The sequence below is a fragment of the Dermacentor andersoni genome, chromosome 8, assembly GCF_023375885.2.
Source record: "Dermacentor andersoni chromosome 8, qqDerAnde1_hic_scaffold, whole genome shotgun sequence".
Taxonomy (NCBI): Eukaryota; Metazoa; Arthropoda; class Arachnida; order Ixodida; family Ixodidae; genus Dermacentor; species Dermacentor andersoni.
The window spans coordinates 122622596-122645578 of NC_092821.1; the positions used below are offsets into that span (position 1 = coordinate 122622596).

Genomic DNA, 22983 nt, shown 5'->3' on the forward strand with positions numbered 1-22983 from the left:
GCAACACTTCTAGGAGATTATTAAGTTCGGCAGAGATGCTTAAGAGTGCTTACTTGTCAGAATGCGAAAGTGTTATAGTCCACCTCTTTCCCATTGGCTGCACCGTCTCATGCCCACTGAAGCACACATTAGGCCACACCTTTAGTAAGACTTGATATATGCAATGACACATGCACAAGGCACACCTTTAGCCAACCAGAACCCTGGAGCCACTGTGGCATCGGGGAAGCATGCTCTTCCCATTCCTCGGAGGCCCAGGATCATTTCCCACCAAGACCGAAATTTACAAAATTTTCTTTTCATAGGCCTCGATTTACTTTGTTTACAGCAACCTCCCTGAGAAATTTGAAGTCAATCCGAGAATTTTTGACGTGTTTTTACTCTGCACCATCGGCAATATTTGGCACGACTGCTCGGTGTCACCGCTGCCGCTGGCAGATTTTCGTGTACTGGACATACTGCTTTCGCATTAAAAATTGCGTGTATATAACCCCCACAAATAACTGCATACAACCCTCAAATGTTTGAAAAAACAGCCTCCTCTCAGGGTGAAACAACTTGCCCATGTAGCTTCTTTTTATTGATCTCAAAATTCTTTATCTGAGAAGACTATTTGACTTCCTGAGCTTTATTCAGTGTCGTCCTTATAGGCTTAACAATGTACGACATCTTCAGTTGCAGTTTCACTCAAAGCGAAAACTATTTGGCATGCATTATATTCTGCTCATTGTGCTCTGCCATCGCAACATTGTGGCAAATGATTGCTGAAACGGGCAAATAATGGTCTAAACAAACCTGACTGCTTGATTGATGTATGGGGTTTTATGCCGCAAGGGCCAGATATGGCCAAAGTGCACCATACACATGGTAATGGGTTTTCAATGAATTGATTATGAAATGGAGTAATGTACTATAGAATGGTGAATGTAGCAGGGCTGTATATAGGCCAAAAATCAGTCACTTTAACTTGCATAAAATATATAAGTATTAAAACAACAATGACCAGAGATGCCAGCTATGATAAATGTTGAATGCAAGGGCCTGCTATATAAGGTGTACCTAATGCAGCAACAGCCACTGGTAAAGGCTGTCCTACATATTTTTTTTACTGATAACTTGCAATGTAAGAATGTCATTCAAAAATTTGGTGTCGACTAATGGGTTTTTGCAAAGAAACTGTGCTGGACATAACGGGATACGCTGTCGGTAAGCTAAAGGAAAGTGTTTCTTCATGTGAATTTCTGCTTCCCAACATTCCACAAGAGCATAGATGATGGTCAGCATTTCACCACATCTGCCACATGTAGAAGGTTCGTCGCCAGTCAACAAGATGTGTGTACAGTATGTGTGCCCTATTCTTACTCGACATAACAGCACATCGGTTTGTCGTGATTCTATTATTAATAGGGGAGTGCTTAACTGTGCTTTAAATAGATTAAATTTAATTGAGGTTTGGCCATTTCACATGCATTGCCAACAGGGTTTAATTTTTTTTAAGGAAAGGTTTCAAATCTATGGCGGGAACAGCTATGAATGAGTTGAAATCTTTTGTTATTGTGAATGTGGCTATTTCGTCGGCGAGCATATTACCTTTGATGCCTCTGTGCCCTGACATCCAGCATATTATGACATGTTGATGAGATGCATAAACAGAGCCCAGGAGTCTATAAAGATCACTAATTACAGGATTTTAATGCTTTTGTAGTGATACTAAAGCCTTGACAGCACTTAATGAGTCTGTAAGTATAGTTGGCCTCTCTAGCTTTAATTGTTTGAGGTGCCTCACAGCCGACAATAGCGCATAGGCTTCAGCCACAAATATACCAGTTTGGCAATGCAATATGCCGGACTCCAAAAAGGACCGATTGCTGCATAAGACACGTCAGCCTGTGAATTTGATGCATCAGCTTAAAACTCCTGACAGCAGCTCTTCGACAAATTCAAGGAAGTAGATTCAAACGTGCATCTTAGGAGCACTATTAGTGACTTCAACAAACGACGTCACATTCCACAAGCTCCCATTGCCGCGGCGGTGACAGCTTTGCTGGAAGCATTCGATGGTGTTCTAGAAGTGGCTCACGCATTTCTTCATTGAAATTCCTCACATGAAGTAAGAAGGGCTCCCTCGCTGTGGACCGATTATCAAAAAGTACGGCACAGGACTCATCGTTTACAGTTGTGTAACAAGGATGTTCAGCATTCGCGTTTGCCTTCAGATAATATGTGACGCTGGAATATGGCCTCTGTAGACAGAATGACAATTTGTTTGATTCTACATAGTGGCTTAATACAGGGCTTGTCCTGAAGGCACCAGTCGTGAGGTAGATACCTAAATGGTACCCAAAGTATAGGATATTTAGTGCGCTTGGCATTGCAGAATGACAGACTATAGCACCACAGTCAAGGCGAGAGCGGACAAGGCTCCTGTACAAGTTCAGGAGGCATTTTCCATCACTACCCTATGTTGTGCGTGACAATATGTTTAAAAGGATCATCTAAGATGGACAATAAAGTCTAGAACTATTCCCAGGAATTTGTGTTCGCTGCTCACAGATAGTTCCTCTCGATTGATCGTGAGTTTTAGTACTGGTGTCACGACTCTTCTGTTTGAAATGAGTATGCATGTACTTTTCTGCATTTTAAATCCATTTACATTCGCCCATTCAGACAATTTATTTAATACAAGCGGCACCTGTCATTCGCAGATAGAAATATTACATGATATGAAACCTATCTGCACGTCACAGACATACAAGTTGTCTCCAAGTTTGCCTCAGAGTTTCCATTGGCTGCGCTGAAAAAAAATATGATTCCAGCACGACGGATCCCGGCCGCATTTTCATTCAGCGGTTCGTAAATTCATTGACAAGTCCGTTCCCAACCAGTGGATTGGGCGTGGTGGAAACACATCCTGGCCGTCTAGTCACCCGATTTGTCACCCTTGGACTTCTTTCTCTGGGGATATGTTAAAAATGAGGTTTTTGAGATGGAACCAGCCAACCTCGAGGATATGAAGAAACGTGTGAGAATCTCTCTCGACAACATTTCCAGACAGATGCTTTTATTTACTATGAACTCTATGAAAGAGCGCCTTCATCTGTGCATCGCAATGGATGGAAAGCAATTTGAGCACATCATGTAAATGTTCTGTGTTGTTGCCCAAAATGATATTCTTGTGGAGTGCCCGAATAGGCCTATAACCAAATAAAAGATTGAAATAAGCAATTTTTGTTCATTGATGTTTGTTACATCACTCAAAACTGCTAAACATAGTATGAAGTCAGGATTTCCTAATCCTAGGCCAGCACAAATGGGACGGCAGCTGGTATGAAACAATGTCACGCTACAATGCCAAGAAATTCTTGGCTACAGATCCCTCGTTTATTTTAGCTGTCAAGCCCATACCGTGTAAAAATAAGTCCTGAGAGTTGCATGTGACAATATCGGCACCGCTAAAACAAACTCTGCACTGTAACAAAAGCATGGCTTCATTCTTTCAATGAAGCTAGCGTAATGTGAATGAAAATTCTGAGGCAACTGCATTGGCAAAGCACCAGGCCAGCTCCCAACAGCATCTTGATATCGACAGCTGCATAGTTGGCGATGACTAGCCTCTGCCTTCCACCGAGTAAGTAAGTAAAAGCTAACACTGGCTGCACCCTATGCTGAGTGTCGAGGCTTTCTGGCTAGGGAAAACAGCACGTACATTTCGAACTGGCCACCGCAGTTATTACAACACATCACCAGCGGACGTTGGGAATGCTCAAGACTTCTGGCTCTCCTCAAGCGCCGAGTTTCGTTGATGAGCGGAAAAAATGTCAGGTTTTCTCACGCTGCAGAGCTGTAGACAACCACTTTTTCTTTGTTTTAAAAACTGATATGACATCGTCTACTCCGGGGCTACAAACTCAGGATTGACAATAACCCCAAATTTTGCTAATTGATAACTGCGGGCTCCAAAAACTCAAGAGGGTGACGAATTACACACTACAGCTCATTCGCCGGGTGGCTAATCAGCACCATGGCATGGGCGAGGGCGAGCTGCTTCGACCATGCACTCGACACCATATGCCAAACTCACAGCCACGGAATTGGCTAAATTAAACACAATGATCAGAAGAACCCCAAAGGCAGCCCTGGGCCTTCCGAAACACGCGGCCACCGCAAGGCTAGAGGCCTTAGGCATGCACAACACGATCGAGGAGTTCTTAGATGCTCACCACACAGCCCAAGTCTGTCGTTTCTTGTAAACCCCTCCAGAAGCTCAGTCTCAAAGCCATCCTTAACGTTACAGAGTACATGACGATTCCGCGAAAGGTCAGGGGGCATATTTATGCCCCGCCTCTACCCCGCAACATGGACCCCGAGTTCCATCAGGGCCGTCGGCAGGCTCGTAGTGAAGCCATTTGGCAACGCTACGGCTCGCAAGATGGAGTGGTCTACACAGACGCCGCGAGACACCCTCGCGGCGACCTCATGACCGCGGTTGTAGCGGATCATAACAGAGGATTGGTAGAACAGACAACAATCATGGCTGGCCGAGTGGTGGATGCGGAGGAAACCGCGACTGCAATGGCCATGCATGCTGAAGCGAATACCGTCATCACCGATAGCAAGCAGGCCATTGGCAATTTTGTCTGCGGTAGAATTTCCAAACAGGCGTACCATGTCCTCACGCGGCACCCCCTAAAGCAGCTTGAAAACTCTCGTGTGGACCCCCGCTCATGCAGCTGTGCCCGGCAACGTGTCGGTTCACAGTTTGGCTCGAGATCTTGCGCCGAGCCTCGTCCGCAGATACGGATGGCGTGAATGAGGAGGAGAGACATGAGGAACCCTGCGAGACTTACCCATCACGAAATAGCCCATAGGCATCGCGCGCTCCCACCACCGGCCAAGCAACTCGATAAAATGCAAGCGGTCGCATTTAGGTGACTCCAGACAAACACATACGCACACCCAAAGTACATTAACAAAATCACAGGGGGAAAGAAAGCGACCTATGTAGGCTCTGTTCACTAACAGGGACACTCCTACACATAATGGGGGAATGCACATCACTCCCGTTTCCTCATCCCCCCGTCAAGAGCGAAACTGACTGGACAGCCTGGCTCAGTTCCGGGGACGTCGACCGACAGCTTGAACTGGTGGACTGGGCGGAGAAGGCCACGCAGGCCCAGGGTCTTACTTGAGCCCGATCCATCAGCCACCTCCCCCTTTCCCCTCCCCCCTTTCAATAAAGTTTACCACCACCAAGAAGTTAATTAGTGAAGTTTAATCAATTAGCTAACCAATGAGCCCGCCTTTGACACCTCCTGGTGTCTGCCACAGCTAGCAGTTTCCTTCTGAAGAGGTTTTCTTTTTTTCTCGAAGAGTATATTTTTATGAATATTTGAAAGTGTTCACTGAAACACATTGTATATAGAAGACATTTGCAGTCAGAGCCCCAGTGCTTGCGGGAGAATACTTTCAGAATGTTAAGTGCCTTGCTTCCTTTAATCTTCAGACTATGTGTACAAGGAGTTCAGCTTCTTATTGAATAAAACCCTAAAACTTGTGGTCTCGTATGACTCGCAGTATGGCTTCATGTAATTTTCAGATAGCATATGGTTGTAAGCCCCTTTCTATTATGAAAGAACCACAGCAACAGCTGCTTCAGTGGAGAAACCGAAGATGTTTTTATTTGCCCACTCTGTCAATTCATTCAAAGCAATTTGGTTCAGCCGCTCACAAGTTAACATGTTCGATGCACAGCACACAATAAAGGTATAAAAATTTAGAGTTAGCCTGAAAAGTTAAAGATGGCATAATTATGTTTCTGGAGTTCGTTTCCATTTCGAACAGTGTTGTGCTTACAATAGAACCTTGTGGCACGCCGTTTTCTTCAACAAATATGCATGAAAGTACTGTGCCCAGACGTGCCTGAAATGTTGAATTGGACAAAGTCCGTTAGACACCTCAGCATCTTGCCACAAATCCCCAAGTTTGCCAAATCCTCCAATATACCAAATATCCATGTAGTATTGTACGCTTTGTCCAAGTCTAAGGAAATTGAGGCAGTGTTTGTGTAGAAAGGCATTGCGTAATTCACGTCCTAATCAAACAAGGTGGTAAGTTCTTGAACAACCCTTTTTATTCCCACATAGATGACTAACAGGTTTTGTGTATTGGGATAAATTATGGGGTATTACGTGACAAAACCAAGATCTCATTATGAGGCATGCCATAGTGGGGGATCCCGGAAATTTTTCCGACCAACAGGAGTTCTTTAAAGTCCATCTAAATCTAAGTACCAAGGGTGTTTTTGCATTTCACCCCCACCGAAATGCGGCCACCGTGGCTGGGATTTGATCCCACGACCTCGTGCTTATAAGCCCAACACCATAGCCAATAAGCAATCACGGCGGGTGTATCAGGGTAAATGTTAGCCTTGTGTGCGAATACTTTCATACCATTTTGCCAAACCGCTGGTGACAGCAATAAGTCAGTAGCTACTGGAAGATGTTAGAGCTATTACTGCGTTTTTTCTATGCATTTGGCATTACTACCATTTCAGAATTCATGTTAAAAAATTCCAGCGGAGCCTTTAGCTATGCTTGTGATAAGTGGGCAATCACTGAATTCTATAAGCGGCCAAGGCACGCTGGCGTGTTCGTGCCAGCAGGTCTGACCGGTTAAGTCCAGCAGTGTCAGGGGAGCATCATACAGTTCATTTCAGGCACCAACAGTTGGAAATTATATTACAGCCCACTTATATTGACATCAAGAAGAATGAAAAATCCTATCATTATAACCGATCTTCGCTATATCTGGACTGCCTTAAAGAAGCTGCCACACGTAGCTTTGTAGCTCCCAAACCAAATTTGCCACTTGCAATAAAAAGTCAACAATATAGGAAGTGCGCTGTGAAAAATGAAATGTTTATACCTCTAAACATCATGCCAAGTGTTAGGTGCTCCAAAATAGTAAGAAAGCTGCACTTGCTTCGCAGAAGTTTGACGTTCGCAACGCCGGTGTGCATCGCACGCAGCTGCTGCACGAACACTGGCTGGAATAATTTAGTGTGCTTGAAATAAAAAAGTGAACAGTGCAATAAGTGGACAGTTGAGGACAGTGCAGATTGGGTGAACATTGGGGTCAGTGTCAAAGATGAACCACTGTCAATCTTGGACATTGACATTTCGGCTTCAGCAATCACTAAATTTAAAGATCTAAATGTTCATGTGAAGCGCCACGGTTTCTGCCTTACGATTTAAAATATCATGGACACCGGCACTTGCTTGGTGATCATGGTTTTCAGCCACATCAGAATAGCTTCCTGAAGGTTTCGGTAGACATGTTGGCTGACATTGTTCTGTGAGGATCCATCAGACTTCTTGCCGAGCTTCTAAAATCTTCAACTTCTTTTTGATAGCCTGATATGGTACGCTTCAGGAATTTTCAAATTCCTATGAGGCATCTGCTTGTAATTGGCTACTTTGCACTTGCCTGATAATGCTGGCCTTCTTTTTCATCGTCAGTCTCCAATATTTGCCTCACTTCAAAGTTTTTGCCAAGCTGGAGGCGGATGACGAAGGTGGTGTCAGCACCATTGGTAGCAGCTGCCAATGAAACCACTAAAGAGAATTGGTTGTTTAAACGGCTGAACCTAGCATTGCAGCATGCATCTAAAGTGAACCCCAGTGTACATTAGAGGCAATACCAATAGTACAAATCACCATATGTAATTGACAGGTGCCGACAGCAATGACAGCGTGAAGCCTTGTGGGAGGGTGCAGCAAGTGGTGCCTGCTATAGTACAGGTTGTACCGGAAATGATAGTTCTGAACTGGAATGCGAGCTGCGTGCAACGCAAGTTTGAGGCTGCAGAAAAACAAAATGATGGTGATGTTGTTTCCATTTTCGGTAGCTTTCGAGTTGCGATTGAGAGAAAGAGTCCGGAAAATCAGACGACAACTGTTTCAAACATGAATAACTTTGGTCGCTGTTATACGTCGACCCTATAGAGTGTGTTGCAGTACCATGGCAGAGTTCAAAAATCAGTCAGCAAATGTATTATTCTTACGCTGTGACAAAGAACAGATATGAATTTTACTTATTGCCAGTAAAGATTATGTAAACTATTTCAAAAATCTTACGCTCCAACTCCGTTCCTGTGGCCAACACGCCAACTTTGCAAACTTTGTGCAAATGTGTTAATATAGCTACGGGCACAAAAATACCATCTCCATGTTTGACTTCATTTTTGCCTTTGTAAAGAATGCGATAACATAGGTGGAAGTGTACAGCAGTATTGTGGCAATGCACCTTCCGGTTTCTGTGAACACAATTAGAAGCAGTGTAAATGCCAATTTTAACTGGAAGCTCTGATGCTCAATGGCTACCCTGTTGACAGTGAATGTGAAGACATTGTGGTGGAATTTCTCCGTGAGCACTGTGCATGAGTTCTACCGATGAACACCGATTGAATTCTTGGCAAAGGCAATGCAGTTTCCTCACTAGTGTCTCACTTCTCAAAGTGAAAAGGCTTGACTCATCACATCAGCAAAGATGGACAAGGTTTTAGCACATTGTAACAAGAGTACTGCAATATAACAACTGTGCTCGGAGATAAATTGGTGGTACGGAAGAGGCCTTGTCGACCACTGCAGTCTGAAAACACTGTGCAAAAAAACTGAAGCTGCCATCGACTGGTGAGGATCAAAACGAGTACGCCCAGCACTCACCAGAGGAGACCTACAGGTTGGCTGAAGTGATAGTTGGCGTGCACCTCAGATGCCCAGTACATGCTGCTCATTGCCCGATGGCAGTGTTGCGTATGCCTAGTACTGCTTAGTCGTGCTGCGGGAATGTCGAGACTCAAAGCTGTCTCGGAACGAAAATCCCGACAGTTCCGGTGCAGTTTTAACCTCTCTCAGTGAATCAGCATATTGATAAAAAAAAGTATGTGTTGTAGTTAACTGCACTAAAGAATTTTGTTTGAATTTAATTTACCTCAAACACAGAGGTCAACTTAAATTCTGCATTGATATATATTCACATTATTGCATTAGTATATACTGGCTTAGGCATAACTAAGAGACTCACTGGGTTTAACGTTATCGTAAGGGCTATAACACCAGGGCAAAAGGGCTCTGGATTAAGCTCTACCACCTAAGGTGCCTCAGTGTGCTCAATAGAGCAGTATTTTTTGCGTTTTCCCCCAATCAGAATGCAGACAAGAAACACAAACCAACTAATATGTCCTCAGTAGCATAATTTCGTACACACTTGAGCAACTCGTACCAAGTAGGCAAACTTGGCTATTTACCACAAATTCGCATTAACAAGCAAATGTAAGAGAAGTGCCGGTCACTGCCCACCTGAGGTGGCGCTTGACTGATCCACAGTCTCCGTAGTCTGCACGCTCCTCGACTCGCTGTCTGCTCTGAAGGAGCAGTCAACAGACTTGTCAGCCAGAGGGAACCTGCACTGCGTGCCAACCTCGACCTGACCGATGACGATGGAAGGGGCGTGGCATGCCGTTTTGGCAGTGATAATTTCAGCTAGGCTCATCGCATTTGTGAATCCTGCACAAAATAATTGGAGTGATTGCAGTGTTGTTATAGCATAGAGAACATGAGAATAAAGGTGCGTAAAAAAAGAGACGCACGAAACAGCATTTGCAGCACTAACGTTTCAATGCATGTGTATACGTGTTGACGCGTGGGAGGTGCCACCTTTTTTTACATCGCGACTTAACACATGCGTGTTGTGCATTACTAACAGTGACAGTCTATTGTTTCAACGAAGGACAACGCATATGAACTGCAGCAGTGCTTATCGAAGGCAGGAATAGGCGGATCTGCGACTTTGCGAGACGGCGGCAACTGTTGCGCGCTAGCTCGCATTTTGAGACCGTCTTATAAAGCACGAATTCGCAATCTTTCCGACAAGTGTCAGCAAAAGAACAGGTAATCGTACAATACCATCGTACAAAACTCCTAAAAGTACTCTCATCTAAAGCACTTCCATACTGATTTACTCTCACCTTTTTTCCAGATGCGTTGCGGTAGCATATACCAGAAAGGAAAGTGTACCTTACACAGTGGTAGTGGTACGACTGCGACGTCTTAGAACGCGAGGTACAACAACAACGATTAATAAGCACCTGCTTGCTGCGGCAAAGCTAGAGCATTTTGAATCTTGAAGGAAGAGAAGCAGAAGCTAGAGAGATCAAAGTTGAAGCTATGGCTGCGGAGTGGCTATTATTGGCTATAATGCAAAAAAAAAACATATTTAAAATAATATCTCAGCCGTAGCGCAGATGCACCTATCTGATTTAAACAAATCACGAACGGCAGACACAGTGCAACGACTCTACATTGAATGCAGTTACAGAAAGTTGGGCCTCGACTGCTGCCATACTGCTGCAACCAGGTCACAGCAGACAAAAGCGGTCCAGCAGAACGTCTACATTATGACGTCGCATCCGCCTATTTGTGCACTGCCGGCTGCATGCCCACTTACAGCGTGCGTTATTGACATGTTTCTTTATTCTATGTTGACATTTCCACAGAAAAGGTTGGGGCTGTCACCCGCTTGATGCGTTACAGTCGAGTATATTGCGCGCGCATAGTTTGCCTCATGGCCATGTCAAATTGCAACCGGCCTGGGGAGTGGGCCGTGGAGACCGTGGCATTGCCTCCGTCAGGATCGCCATCTCGTTCATAGAACTATTCAGTAATCTTTTTCAGGGAAGGATGCGCTAAAGAACGAAGACGTAAAAAACCACTGGCATGAGCTGTTCCGCCAGATCGTGTTATATCGCGCTTGTTTTCTCGCTTTAATCAGCTTTAAATTTGCTACTGCTTTTTTTACAGCTTTCTTGCAGCTCATTTAATCATCACCTGCATTTTCTTTAATGAGACAAATGGCATCACTGCGCGGAAGAGGATCGCTTGACGTTTCCCAACAGCAGCCATTGGCGTCGTGCCTGCTGCACGACGCAGCTAAAAGGATTAAGACGTGGCATCACCCTGCTACTGCGTGATGCAGGGTCTGTCTCTGTGATATGAAAGTTAAAAAGAACAAACGAAATTAATGCAGCAAGTGTGGTTAAACTTTGCCAAGCCTGGTACCGAGTAAGAAACGCTGCATAAATCTGATTCCTAAAGTCAGCTTCGTCGCAGTAGATGTGCGTTAGCGGTGAAGCATACTCACAAGTAGTGCAGTGAAGCATGCTAAAAGTGAAAAGGGGCCACTGTCACTAGACATAAGAGTATGTTTTCATTAGGTGAAGTGCCAATAGTGACGGCACACAAGAAGGAATACAGACAGGACAAGGCGCACCTTGTCCTGCTGTATTCCTTCCCTCACCTAGGGATCTAGGTAACACGAAGTGGATATAACCAGCTGTTGTCGGCGGCTAGTGTGTGCTCGTCGTCGTGCTCTGTGCTCGCCAATGTACTCGTGAGCTGTGTGCTCGTAAGCTTATTGCTGTATGCTTCGTCTTGTGTGCTCCATTTGGGAGCCACGCTAGACTGTCGATGTATCTCATATTCAAATGTAAATACTGTAAATAAATCCTGCTCGCCTAGTCCTGTCACCCCAAGTTCCTCCGATCATCCTACAAGCCCGACACCAAATCAAATAGAGCATATTTATTTACATACCTTCTTTTTATTTATCTTGCCTAGAATCAAGAGTGAATGCACTTAGCACATGAATCTGCTGTGCATGAACCTAACTTACATTGCCATGTTCAACAGCACAATGTGTGTAGCTGGTATTGGTTCATTCAAGCTATGCATTACTACAGCCTTTAACAGTATGTATCATGGTGTGAGAGCAGAGAAATGGATAGAAAAAGAAGTCTGCTGTAAATAAACTGTTTCTACCCACATTCCTCGTTGTTTACTTCTGCTTGTATCCCTGTATTTTCCAGCAAAACCAATTATATGGGGAATTGATCGTGATAAGTTCTCGTGAGCATTTTCAGGAGCACCGCTGAGCCCTTTCTCCTGGTGCACTGGTAAAATGCATACATTCAGTAAAATTGAAGTAGAAGGCGAAATAGCCAACATCCATGCTTGCTGCAGCATTTGTCAGAGCTGTATGTCAGCAATTTTCGCGTAAAACAATATGCTCAGACAGAGCATACTAGCACTACAAAGCACCCATCTTTCAGGTTAGGTATACATGAAAACAAGATATTTAATGGTGGTCACAAGAGATATGATGGCTTTAATGAGAAACTATAGACGTTAAAGGCAGCTGTAAAAATGTTTTGAGAATTTATGCAATATGTAGCGTTTACTAAGTTCAGAGAACTTTTGAAGCTGCTATAACACATTGATGACTGTGGATGAGGGAACAGTGGTAGCCCTATTTGGAGCATGAAAAATAAGTTAAGATGGAAACAAAAGTAACAGCTTGCAATGCCATTAAATAATCTCGCTATACTTTTAAGAATGACGTAGTGAAATGAATTTAGTGTCACAATTCCCTTTTTTTTTACTTCATTTGGGTTGCATAGACTGATTGTAATAACACGAGAAAGCAGTGGGAGTGGGGCACATTAGAAGAATGCTAGTATGTCTTTATATTCTGCCTTGTCTACATTGAAAGTTCAGTAAAGCTAACTTAGAAAGCTACGGTGATGCCATTGGTTAAACCTCTATGGTATGTAACAGTTTCAATTGCTAACCTTACTGCTTGGGTTTACAGTGCCTTATTTATAGTGTTCACACCTATTTAGGCATTGAGCTATTGGAAGATTAAGGTGACCAACAGGCTGAAAAAGTAGTTTACTGAGTAGAATACATGGCAAAGGATGGAAACAAGGGACAGAGCGCAGGGAGTGTATTCTGTAAACGTCCACCTAGTGGAAATGTCCACTTCATCTGCTGATGAAGTTCTGATTGGCTCGGCTGAGGTACGCATGAGAATGAGACAGGCACCCCCAACTAATCAGCACTTCAGCAGCAGTGAAATAGACATGTCCATTATTAGGTGTACACTTACAGAATGCCCCCCCCCCCCCCCCCCCCCCAACACCCACGCCCAGCTACCCCCAGCTCTCTAACATAGTATTTCTGTGACCAACATGCTTACTATGCCACCCTTGCTTTCAATGTCTTTGTCAGCAAAAGTGTGAAAGAACCAGGTTTGTGCATGAAAAATTTTCCTGAGGGTGTGCGGCTTGAAGGCCGTAGTGGTAACCACGAGAAACGGGGCTGGATCCACAGTGCTCCAAAGGGAAACCCTTCATCGAAACAAATATGGAGAGGGGTGACTGCATGCTCAAATTTGTTGGCTCACAAGTTTTCCAAGAACGAGTCATGCCAGAAGTTGATGCAGACTACTTGTTTGATGAATAACTGCAATGGCTAAAATTATTTAGCTAATTTTTATTAGAACTGCATGTTTACTGGAAATATCAAAAAGATTATGTTAGTGCAGAGGAATAACCTCCACTAGTGGTGATGTCCTTGAAAGAATGAAAATGCATGAGTTGAAATTGTGTGGTGGATGAAGTTACATAAAAAAAAAAAACTCTGCAATTAAAACAATATGCAAAGAATAGTACTCCTAATATATCACCATTTCTTTAGGACTAGATGAATGCAAATAATAAGCAGTTGAAAATTAGGCACCATCCACTAAAACAGAAAATATGAGATGTTCTGGCTCACACACGAGAGCCTTGTTCACAACGATTGTGAACAAAGCTCCACTTGAACAATCTTATTTTTCATTTTTGTGGTTGGCGTCCAATTTATATTACCATGCCATACCATGCTGTACTTTATTAGCAGATGGAAAACATTAACACCCGGTTATTGCAAAACATTTGGCTAGTTTTACATAATAAAAAATGCCAAATAGTTAATAATTTTAGCATACAAATACTTAGCGTGTAATATACAATTGATATGCAATACTTCAAATATTCGTCCACCCCTAAAAATAATGCTTCCTTTACCAGTGTTCAAGGATAAAAACAAAACTACTTCACCATTGCTACCACAACAGAGCATTGAACTTGTCCAAATATTGCCTCTGCATAGTCCTTTTAATGAAGCTGTCATATGTAGCAGTACTCTGCAGTCTGAGTGAACTGAAGTAACGTAGGGTAAGTAGCATCAATTGACCTGAGCTCAGTTTCTGTGGTTTTTTTTCGATCCCGCTATACTGAACAGAATTGGCAAAAAAAAATAAAAAATTGCACCCATGAATGATGCGGACATTGTGATTCGAGGAGGTACTCCCCCCCCTCCCCCTCCCAATATAGTATACACATTCAAATCTCAATCTAATGAAATTTTTTCTTCTCTACAAGGGTGACAATGTGGGCTTGTTGGTCAATCATGGAATGTAGTGTAGTGCAACAAAAACAAGGTCACAAACAGAAATGAAACACAGGCCCAAGTGCCAAATTATGTGTGTTCCATTTCTTTTTCTATCCTTGTTTTTGTTGCACTATATTAGATGCCGTTCGATACTCTAGCTGTCACATTTATGAGCAATGAAAAGCTAGAATCAACCGTCTTGCCTGATTTACAGTAACTAAAAAGAAAAATCTGGATATAGTAGGTTTAATTGAGTTATGGTGATTTTAGTATCATTGCTGTATAGCTTTTAAGAATGCTTAATTGTTTCTGCCGGGAAGGCAGAGTACATGCTCAACTGTTACAATAAGTGTGAACGTAGGCAAAAGTGACATTTTTTGCTCTTGCATAGATATTATGGTATGTTGCTTGATTTAATCAAGTAATGTCGTTTTAACCAAGCTCTCAATCAAAAAAAAAATATAAAACCTCATATCCTAATAAAATTTGTTAACTAGACTTGCTGTACTTTATAACCAAAGTACTGTATAACCAAAGAAGCTACAGACGCCATGAGTGGTAAGCAAAATTAAAATGACATTGCTTTAGTCTAAAAAACCGAGCCCTGCTGTGAAAGTACACGTTACGTGCATTGGGCAAGAAAAAATCTGAGGGAACCACAATACCGCACGCATTCATTCAAAGCGGAACATGAAAGTGCCACGGACTTGAAATGGTTATAGGCATTCGGGAGGAGTCTTTCGATTACCCATTCTTACTATTGTTAGACACGGGACCGTTTCCTGAGCCTACTTCGAGTTCCCCAGACCACATCGAATCGCACCACAGCTAATTAAGCAGCGCAGAAGCACAGATACCACATTCCTGAGGCGTTGGCGGCCAAACAAGTTGGCGGCCCCCACTTCGTGTGCCGCCGGTGGAGCAATTCATTGCTTGACTCTTCCCGAAAGTGAAGGGAGAGCCTGGCACTGTTCCAGGTAAGGTGGGTCATGAGGCAAGACGGCTGTAAGGCACCGTGAAATTCTGCCCGCCTTGGTCCGCCGTCGCCCCACCTGGCTATTGTGACGGCGTGTTGCAAGTCAGCAAGGCAAGACCGCAGGGGGACCAAGCGGCGACTCACTTCGCCGGGTATGACACCATCGCACGGGTGCCTACCATTGGCCGAAAATGATGACACTTCAGCGGGCTCACCGATTGGCCGAAAATGGCGTCATCTGAGCGGGCTCGCCCATTGGCCGAACGTCGTTTTAAGCCGAGACACCGAAGGGCTTAAAAGACGCAGACCGGGAGCAGCAGAAGAGCATTCCTAGAGCATTCCCTGGTTCACTTCTCTCGAACTTCTTGCGACGGGCCGCAGTGTCCGAGTTGCTGCCGGCCCGTAATGACTCTAAGACTATTCATTGACTCTCACTGTAAATAATGTAAATAAATCTCCCAAGTTTTTCATCACGACGTCCTCCTCTACTCCTACACTATCAGCCACACGCTAGCATAGCACGGCCATGTGGGAAATGCAACTGTGTGGGCACCTTGCCGTGCGCGGGTCTGCAGGTTGTAATATTGTGGCACTCTAAGGGTGCATGTTTAAAACACCGCTTTTGCTTTGCCTATCGCCTGAGCTTTGCGGCTGCTCCATGGTTGCATGCCTTGCACAGTACAAAATTGGCCCCGGTGCCGAGAGTACATGGGTCGGGCAGACCTTGCAGACGAAGTGCGAACGTGAGCTCAACATAAACATGTCATTGTTATTCTCTAGAGATTATTTATGAGAAAGCATCGAACTGTGCATTGAGCGAAAAAGCTGGTGTCTATAGCCTCAGCGAAACGGCACCTAAAATCCCATTGGCTGCGACACGTACCCCAAGAGCGTGCCGCGACGGAGCAGAGCAGGTGAACAGGCACACCTGCCGTCACTCTAGGACACTAGGAGTTGCGTGAGGGGAAAGGGCATCGTCGTGACGCCACATCATCCTCACTCTCACAAGCCGGCGTGCAGCCCATATCTCTCTCTCTCTCTCTCTCTCCCTCCACTGGGCTTAGCAATGCTGGCCATCACTTCTCTTGGAGCCCCATATACAATTAAATGCTAAAATAACTGCATTGCATGCTGTCATGAGAGTACCAAAATAACAAGAACAGACAATGAACACTCATTAAACACAGGCATTTATTTGGTGCTCCAACGCCAAGTAAACTCTTTAAAAATCAATTGCTGTAAACAAGTACTTATTTGTGGAAAGAAGAAGCATAAGTAGAACAATATCAGAGTCTCCAGGATAACACCAGACATAGCAGAACCTAGAGACAACGAATACATGAGCTTAATAGAAAATGTTCATATGCAAAAAAAAAAAGAATAATACTGAAAGAATTAGTCATGCAGATGTAGTAAATATATACAGAAGTACAGCCACCAAAGATAACATCAATTATTCTAAAGCTGCTACATAGCAACAATGCGAATACAGACACACCTTAAAATAGCAAATCTCAATTTACAGAACCAGCGATGTAACAAAATATTTTTGTTACCCTATCTTAGCTTCACTGAAAATCATGTGGCTTTTTTGATGATTTAACAAAGTACATTTATCAGGAGGTTTCGACTGAAAGAAGTTTCCGCTATATAAAGTACGTACTTGAAGCTTCTATGGCTAGTAAATCTAGCAAAAAGGTATCAAAATGTTGGCCCAGGTAAGTCATCGATTGGCTGTGTCCTTTAGCATCCCACCATTCAGGGTAGTGATGGCCTTTGCCCAGTAGTACACTGCCACCACATTTTGCTAGCAGCTGAAGTGGTTATACTATATGTAGCTGCATTTGTCAGCATGGCGCTGTCATGTTTTCTGGTGCTGTTATGTTTCTTGGTGTCTGTATTCTCCATGGTGCCGTACACGTATTCACTAAATTTACTTTTCGGGCACGTGACACGAGATGAAAAGTGTGCGATAGTTTTATAGCAAAAAAACCTAAATCATGTGCAGTAGCTTCGCACCTTAATGCTCAAGTGCAACAGTGAACCACACCTATGTATTGGATTTCACCGTGACCTGGTGCCCTGAAAAAATTGGACAAGAACCTTGTTCCCGTTAGCCCTTATGTCGTACATTTTATGCCTTAGTGTGAAGTAGTGTTCAAGAGATTTTCTGAAAGATGCATTTGCCGACTAAATAATTAATCAAAGTGACAAGAAGCCTGCTCAAACCCAATGTGAAATTTCCAGTAATTGCTTGGACTGAGCATATCGCTTTCACGAGAAAGTTTTTGGGGAGTTTTACCACATTGCAGCTCAACATTTACTTGCACTGATAGTACCAGTCAGATGTAACAAGGAGGATAGATATAGCAGTAAGACCACTGTAGGTGTAAACTTGTACCGATACGTTTCTATATTTGTCACAAGAGCATGTATAAGTTTAGCTTTGTTTTCTCCGGGCGCTCAAATTTGTGTGTATGGCCTTCTGTGGTGAACGTGTTCGTGACCAGCTGATGACCACATCTCGGGTATTTCCAGAACTCCTTCCTGTAGTTTCACTCACGTGACAGTCATACTTTCCGGCAATAAACTTTTCCTTCTTTGTTGGTGAGACGTGTCACTATGCTGCTCTGTTGGACCTCTGTTGCCGCTGGCACAGGTTTGATGTCATCAAAGGATCTTTCGTGGGAACTTGTCAACACCCATGTCTGGTTGTAACACAGTAGTCTGTACAAGGGATGGGCCAGCGCAGACACTAGAGGTAGGAATTACCTATAGTAGTTTACAGCTCTGAGCAAAGAATGAAGCTATTCCTTGTTTTCTGGTGGTGGTGCGGCTACAATGGCATCTGTCTGTTCTATTTTGGAATTTATCCCATCTGCGTACAGTCACCAGATCATAGAGGCCATGGGTATGCCATGAAAAGGCTGAGCAGACTTGGCAACTCTGGCGTGCCGACTTTTGCTGATGTCCTGCTGCTATTCGTTGACGTCACCACATGAAGTCATAGCAAAGTGAAATGTGGAATTTAGAGCAGCTAAAATCCCAGCGGAGATTGAGCTTAACTCTTGTTTTCCTTGTGCTGTATATCTTGGAATTTCTTTATGAGTGATAATGCGCTTGTGAGGGTCAATTTTCATCATTTCTTTTGCTCGTTGTCTGATGACATGCTGAGTATAGATCTAGAGCAAATATGGTAACACACAAAAAGCATTCCAGGGCCCTATTAAGAGCACATGAGGACACTTGTCCTACTTGATGCAGCAGAACACCCTGTAGCTTTCTCCATATCTAGAGATTTCTAACTTAAGTTCAACATACCTGCTGACCCACTCCACTGCATGATGGTGCTGTGTCCTCTTTATGTCTGCTCAAGTACTCAGCAAGTGCAAAGGACTTGGAGCAGGTGGCAGAACAGTAAGGTCGGTCACCTGTATGAATGCTCAGTTGCTGCTTCATTGCACTCTTCAGCGAGAATTTCTGAGTGTATAAAGGGCAATGAAATGGCTTCTCGCCTACATGGGTGTCCAGTTGTTCCTTCATGTCGGCCTTGCACGAGAATCTCAGAGGGCATGAAGGGCATTGAAATAGCTTCTCGTCTGTTTGGGTTCGCAAGTGTTCCTTCATGCTGTTCTTATGCGAGAAGCTTTGAGGGCATGAAGGCCACTGAAATGGCTTCTGTCCTGTGTGGTTGCACAGGTGGCCTTTCAGGTCTGGCTTTTGTGAGAAGCTCTGAGGACATAGAGGGCATTGAAATGGCTTCTCGTGTGGTTTTGCAGGTGGTCTTTCATGCTGGACTTAAAAGAGCAGCTCCGAAGGAATGAAGGAACCGCCACGGCTTCTAACCTGTGTGGGTGCGCAAGTGGTTTTTCATGCTGGATTTATGTGAGAAGCTTTGAGGGCATGAAGGGCATTGAAATGGCTTCTCGCCTGTGTGGGTGCGTAGGTGATCTTTCATGCTGGACTTACGCGAGAAACTCTGAGGGCATGAAGGGCATTGAAATGGCTTCTCACCTGTGTGGGTGCGCAGGTGGACATTAAGGTTGGCCTTTAATGCGAAGCACTGAAGGCATGAAGGGCACTGAAATGGCTTCTCACCTGTGTGGGTGCGCAGGTGGGGTTTCAGGTCAGACTTTCGCAAGAAGCTTTGAGGGCATGAAGGGCACTGAACTGGCTTCTCGCCTGTGTGGGTGCTTAGGTGGTCTTTCATGGTGGACTTATGCGAGAAACTTCGAGGGCATAAAGGGCATTGAAATGGCTTCTCACCTGTGTGGGTGCGCAGGTGGACTTTTATGTGGCTCTTTACTGCGAAGCAACGAGGGCATGAAGGGCACTGAAGTGGCTTCTCACCCGTGTGGATGAGCAGGTGGGTTTTCAGGTCAGGCTTTCGCAAGAAGCTTTGAGGGCATGAAGGGCATTGAAATGGCTTCTCACCTGTGTGCGTGCGCAGGTGGACTTTCAGGGTGCCCTTTAATGCAAAGCTCTGAAGGCATGAAGGGCATTGAAATGGCTTCTTGCCTGTGTGGGTGCGCAGGTGGACTTTCATGCTGGACCTATTCGAGAATCTCTGAAGGCATGAAGGGCACTGCCATGGCTTTTCACCTGTGTGGGTGCGCAAGTGGATTTTGATGCTGGACTTATGCGAGAAGCTTTGAGGGCATGAGGGGCATAGAAATGGCTTCTCGCCTGTGTGGGTGCGCAGGTGTTCCTTGACCTTGGCCCTTTGCGAGAATCTTTGAAGGCATAAAGGACATTGAAATGGTCGCTTGCCCATGTGGACGCACAAGTGCCTCTTTAGAAGGTCTCTTTTGGAGAAGCTCTTAGGGCATAAATGGCACTTAAAAGGATGCTCGCCAGTACGGACCCTGGCATGTGCTTCCAGACAAAACAGTTTATCAGCTTCATTGTAACAGAGATTATCTTGGCGGAGGAGTCCCTGTGGTGAATTGTGACCATTGGCTGTTGATGAAGAAATAGAAGGCCTGGATGCTGCATAAATAGAAGAAAAGTAATGTTATGAAATGCATGAAATACAGATACTAAAGCTAATGATGAGCTTAGTTTTTTTTTTCATTTGGGAGGTCTTGAGGGCGATTTCAGGTATGGTGGAACAAATGAAGCCTAGTGGTCCATTTGATTTACTCAATATTTCAGCATGTGAATGCTTCATCACTTTGTTTATGAAGTCCAACCGTACAAACTATTTTTCAGAAAGGTGAAAAATTACTAAGTGAGAGAATCTGGTGTGTTCGAAGACATCTGCAGATTTCTCCGACCCTTAGAGGGCAGCGTCAAAAAGCTTCGACCTAGCTTCCTCTCTGAGCCTTTAAAAAGAGCACTCGCGGTCTGAAGGCAATATTTGGCACATGGAAAACTTCCGATTCGCTGGCACGAAAAATTTCTCATGTGAGAATTCATTAATCAATTTCTTCTTGACCACATGCCTAACTTTGGCAATGTTTTCATAAGTTAAGATAGTACAGTGCGAGCTAGGACATACAGTATTTTCCGTGTATAACCTGCTAACACATAGAACCTGCACCCCTTTTCAGAAGAGCCGAGAAACACAATATGCAACACTTCTAGGAGATTAATAAGTTCGGCAGAGATGCTTAAGAGTGCTTACTTGTCAGAATGCGAAAGTGTTATAGTCCACCTCTTTCCCATTGGCTGCACCGTCTCATGCCCACTGAAGCACACATTAGGCCACACCTTTAGTAAGACTTGATATGTGCAATGAAACATGCACAAGGCACACCTTTAGCTAACCAGAACCGTGGAGCCACTGTGGCATCGGGGAAGCATGCTGCTCTTCCCATTCCTCGGAGGCCCAGGATCATTTCCCACCAAGACCGAAATTTACAAAATTTTCTTTTCATAGGCCTCGATTTACTTTGTTTACAGCAACCTCCCTGAGAAATTTGAAGTCAATCCGAGAATTTTTGACGTGTTTTTACTCTGCACCATCGGCAATATTTGGCACGACTGCTCGGTGTCACCGCTGCCGCTGGCAGATTTTCGTGTACTGGACATACTGCTTTCGCATTAAAAATTGCGTGTATATAACCCCCACAAATAACTGCATACAACCCTCAAATGTTTGAAAAAACAGCCTCCTCTCAGGGTGAAACAACTTGCCCATGTAGCTTCTTTTTATTGATCTCAAAATTCTTTATTTGAGAAGACTATTTGACTTCCTGAGCTTTATTCAGTGTCGTCCTTATAGGCTTAACAATGTATGACATCTTCAGTTGCAGTTTCGCTCAAAGCGAAAACTATTTGGCATGCATTATATTCTGCTCCTTGTGCTCTGCCATCGCAACATTGTGGCAAATGATTGCTGAAACGGGCAAATAATGGTCTAAACAAACCTGACTGATTGATTGATGTATGGGGTTTTATGGCGCAAGGGCCAGATATGGCCAAAGTGCACCATACACATGGTAATGGGTTTTCAATGAATTGATTATGAAATGGAGTAATGTACTATAGAATGGTGAATGTAGCAGGGCTGTATATAGGCCAAAAATCAGTCACTTTAACTTGCATAAAATATATAAGTATTAAAACAACAATGACCAGAGATGCGAGCTATGATAATAAATGTTGAATGCAAGGGCCTGCTATATAAGGTGTACCTAATGCAGCAACAGCCTCTGGTAAAGGCTGTCCTACATATTTTTTTTACTGATAACTTGCAATGTAAGAATGTCATTCAAAAATTTGGTGTCGACTAATGGGTTTTTGCAAAGAAACTGTGCTGGACATAACGGGATACGCTGTCGGTAAGCTAAAGGAAAGTGTTTCTTCATGTGAATTTCTGCTTCCCAACATTCCACAAGAGCATAGATGATGGTCAGCATTTCACCACATCTGCCACATGTAGAAGGTTCGTCGCCAGTCAACAAGATGTGTGTACAGTATGTGTGCCCTATTCTTACTCGACATAACAGCACATCGGTTTGTCGTGATTCTATTATTAATAGGGGAGTGCTTAACTGTGCTTTAAATAGATTAAATTTAATTGAGGTTTGGGCATCTCACATGCATTGCCGACAGGGTTTAATTTTTTTTAAGGAAAGGTTTCAAATCTATGGCGGGAACAGCTATGAATGAGTTGAAATCTTTTGTTATTGTGGATGTGGCTATTTCGTCGGCGAGCATATTACCTTTGATGCCTCTGTGCCCTGACATCCAGCATATTATGACATGTTGATGAGATGCATAAACAGAGCCCAGGAGTCTATAAAGGTCACTAATTACAGGATTTTAATGCTTTTGTAGTGATACTAAAGCCTTGACAGCACTGCACTTAATGAGTCTGTAAGTATAGTTGGCCTCTCTAGCTTTAATTGTTTGAGGTGCCTCACAGCCGACAATAGCGCATAGGCTTCAGCCACAAATATACCGGTTTGGCAATGCAATATGCCGGACTCCAAAAAGGACCGATTGCTGCATAAGACACGTCAGCCTGTGAATTTGATGCATCAGTTTAAAACTCCTGACAGCAGTTCTTCAACAAATTCAAGGAAGTAGATTCAAACGTGCATCTTAGGAGCACTATTAGTGACTTCAACAAACGACGTCACATTCCACAAGCTCCCATTGCCGCGGCGGTGACAGCTTTGCTGGAAGCATTCGATGGTGTTCTAGAAGTGGCTCACGCATTTCTTCATT

At 43.9% G+C, this 22983-nt stretch overlaps 1 protein-coding gene across 4 annotated transcripts in view; it reads right to left on the reverse strand.

The window, feature by feature from the left end:
- Positions 1-7069: 7069 nt before the first annotated feature.
- The window catches only part of LOC126529030 (uncharacterized), an 84559-nt gene continuing 68645 nt past the window's right edge, over positions 7070-22983 (reverse strand). For 3 of the 4 annotated variants that reach the window (XM_055069568.2, XM_055069567.2, XM_055069569.2), the window contains one exon: positions 16478-20295. In XM_055069568.2, coding sequence (XP_054925543.2) covers positions 19148-20295 — 1148 coding nt within the window. In that variant the 3' untranslated portion in view covers positions 16478-19147. Of the gene's footprint in view, positions 7599-9359; positions 9567-16477; positions 20296-22983 lie in introns of those variants that run through there. The other variant, XM_055069570.2, reaches the window with a different exon arrangement.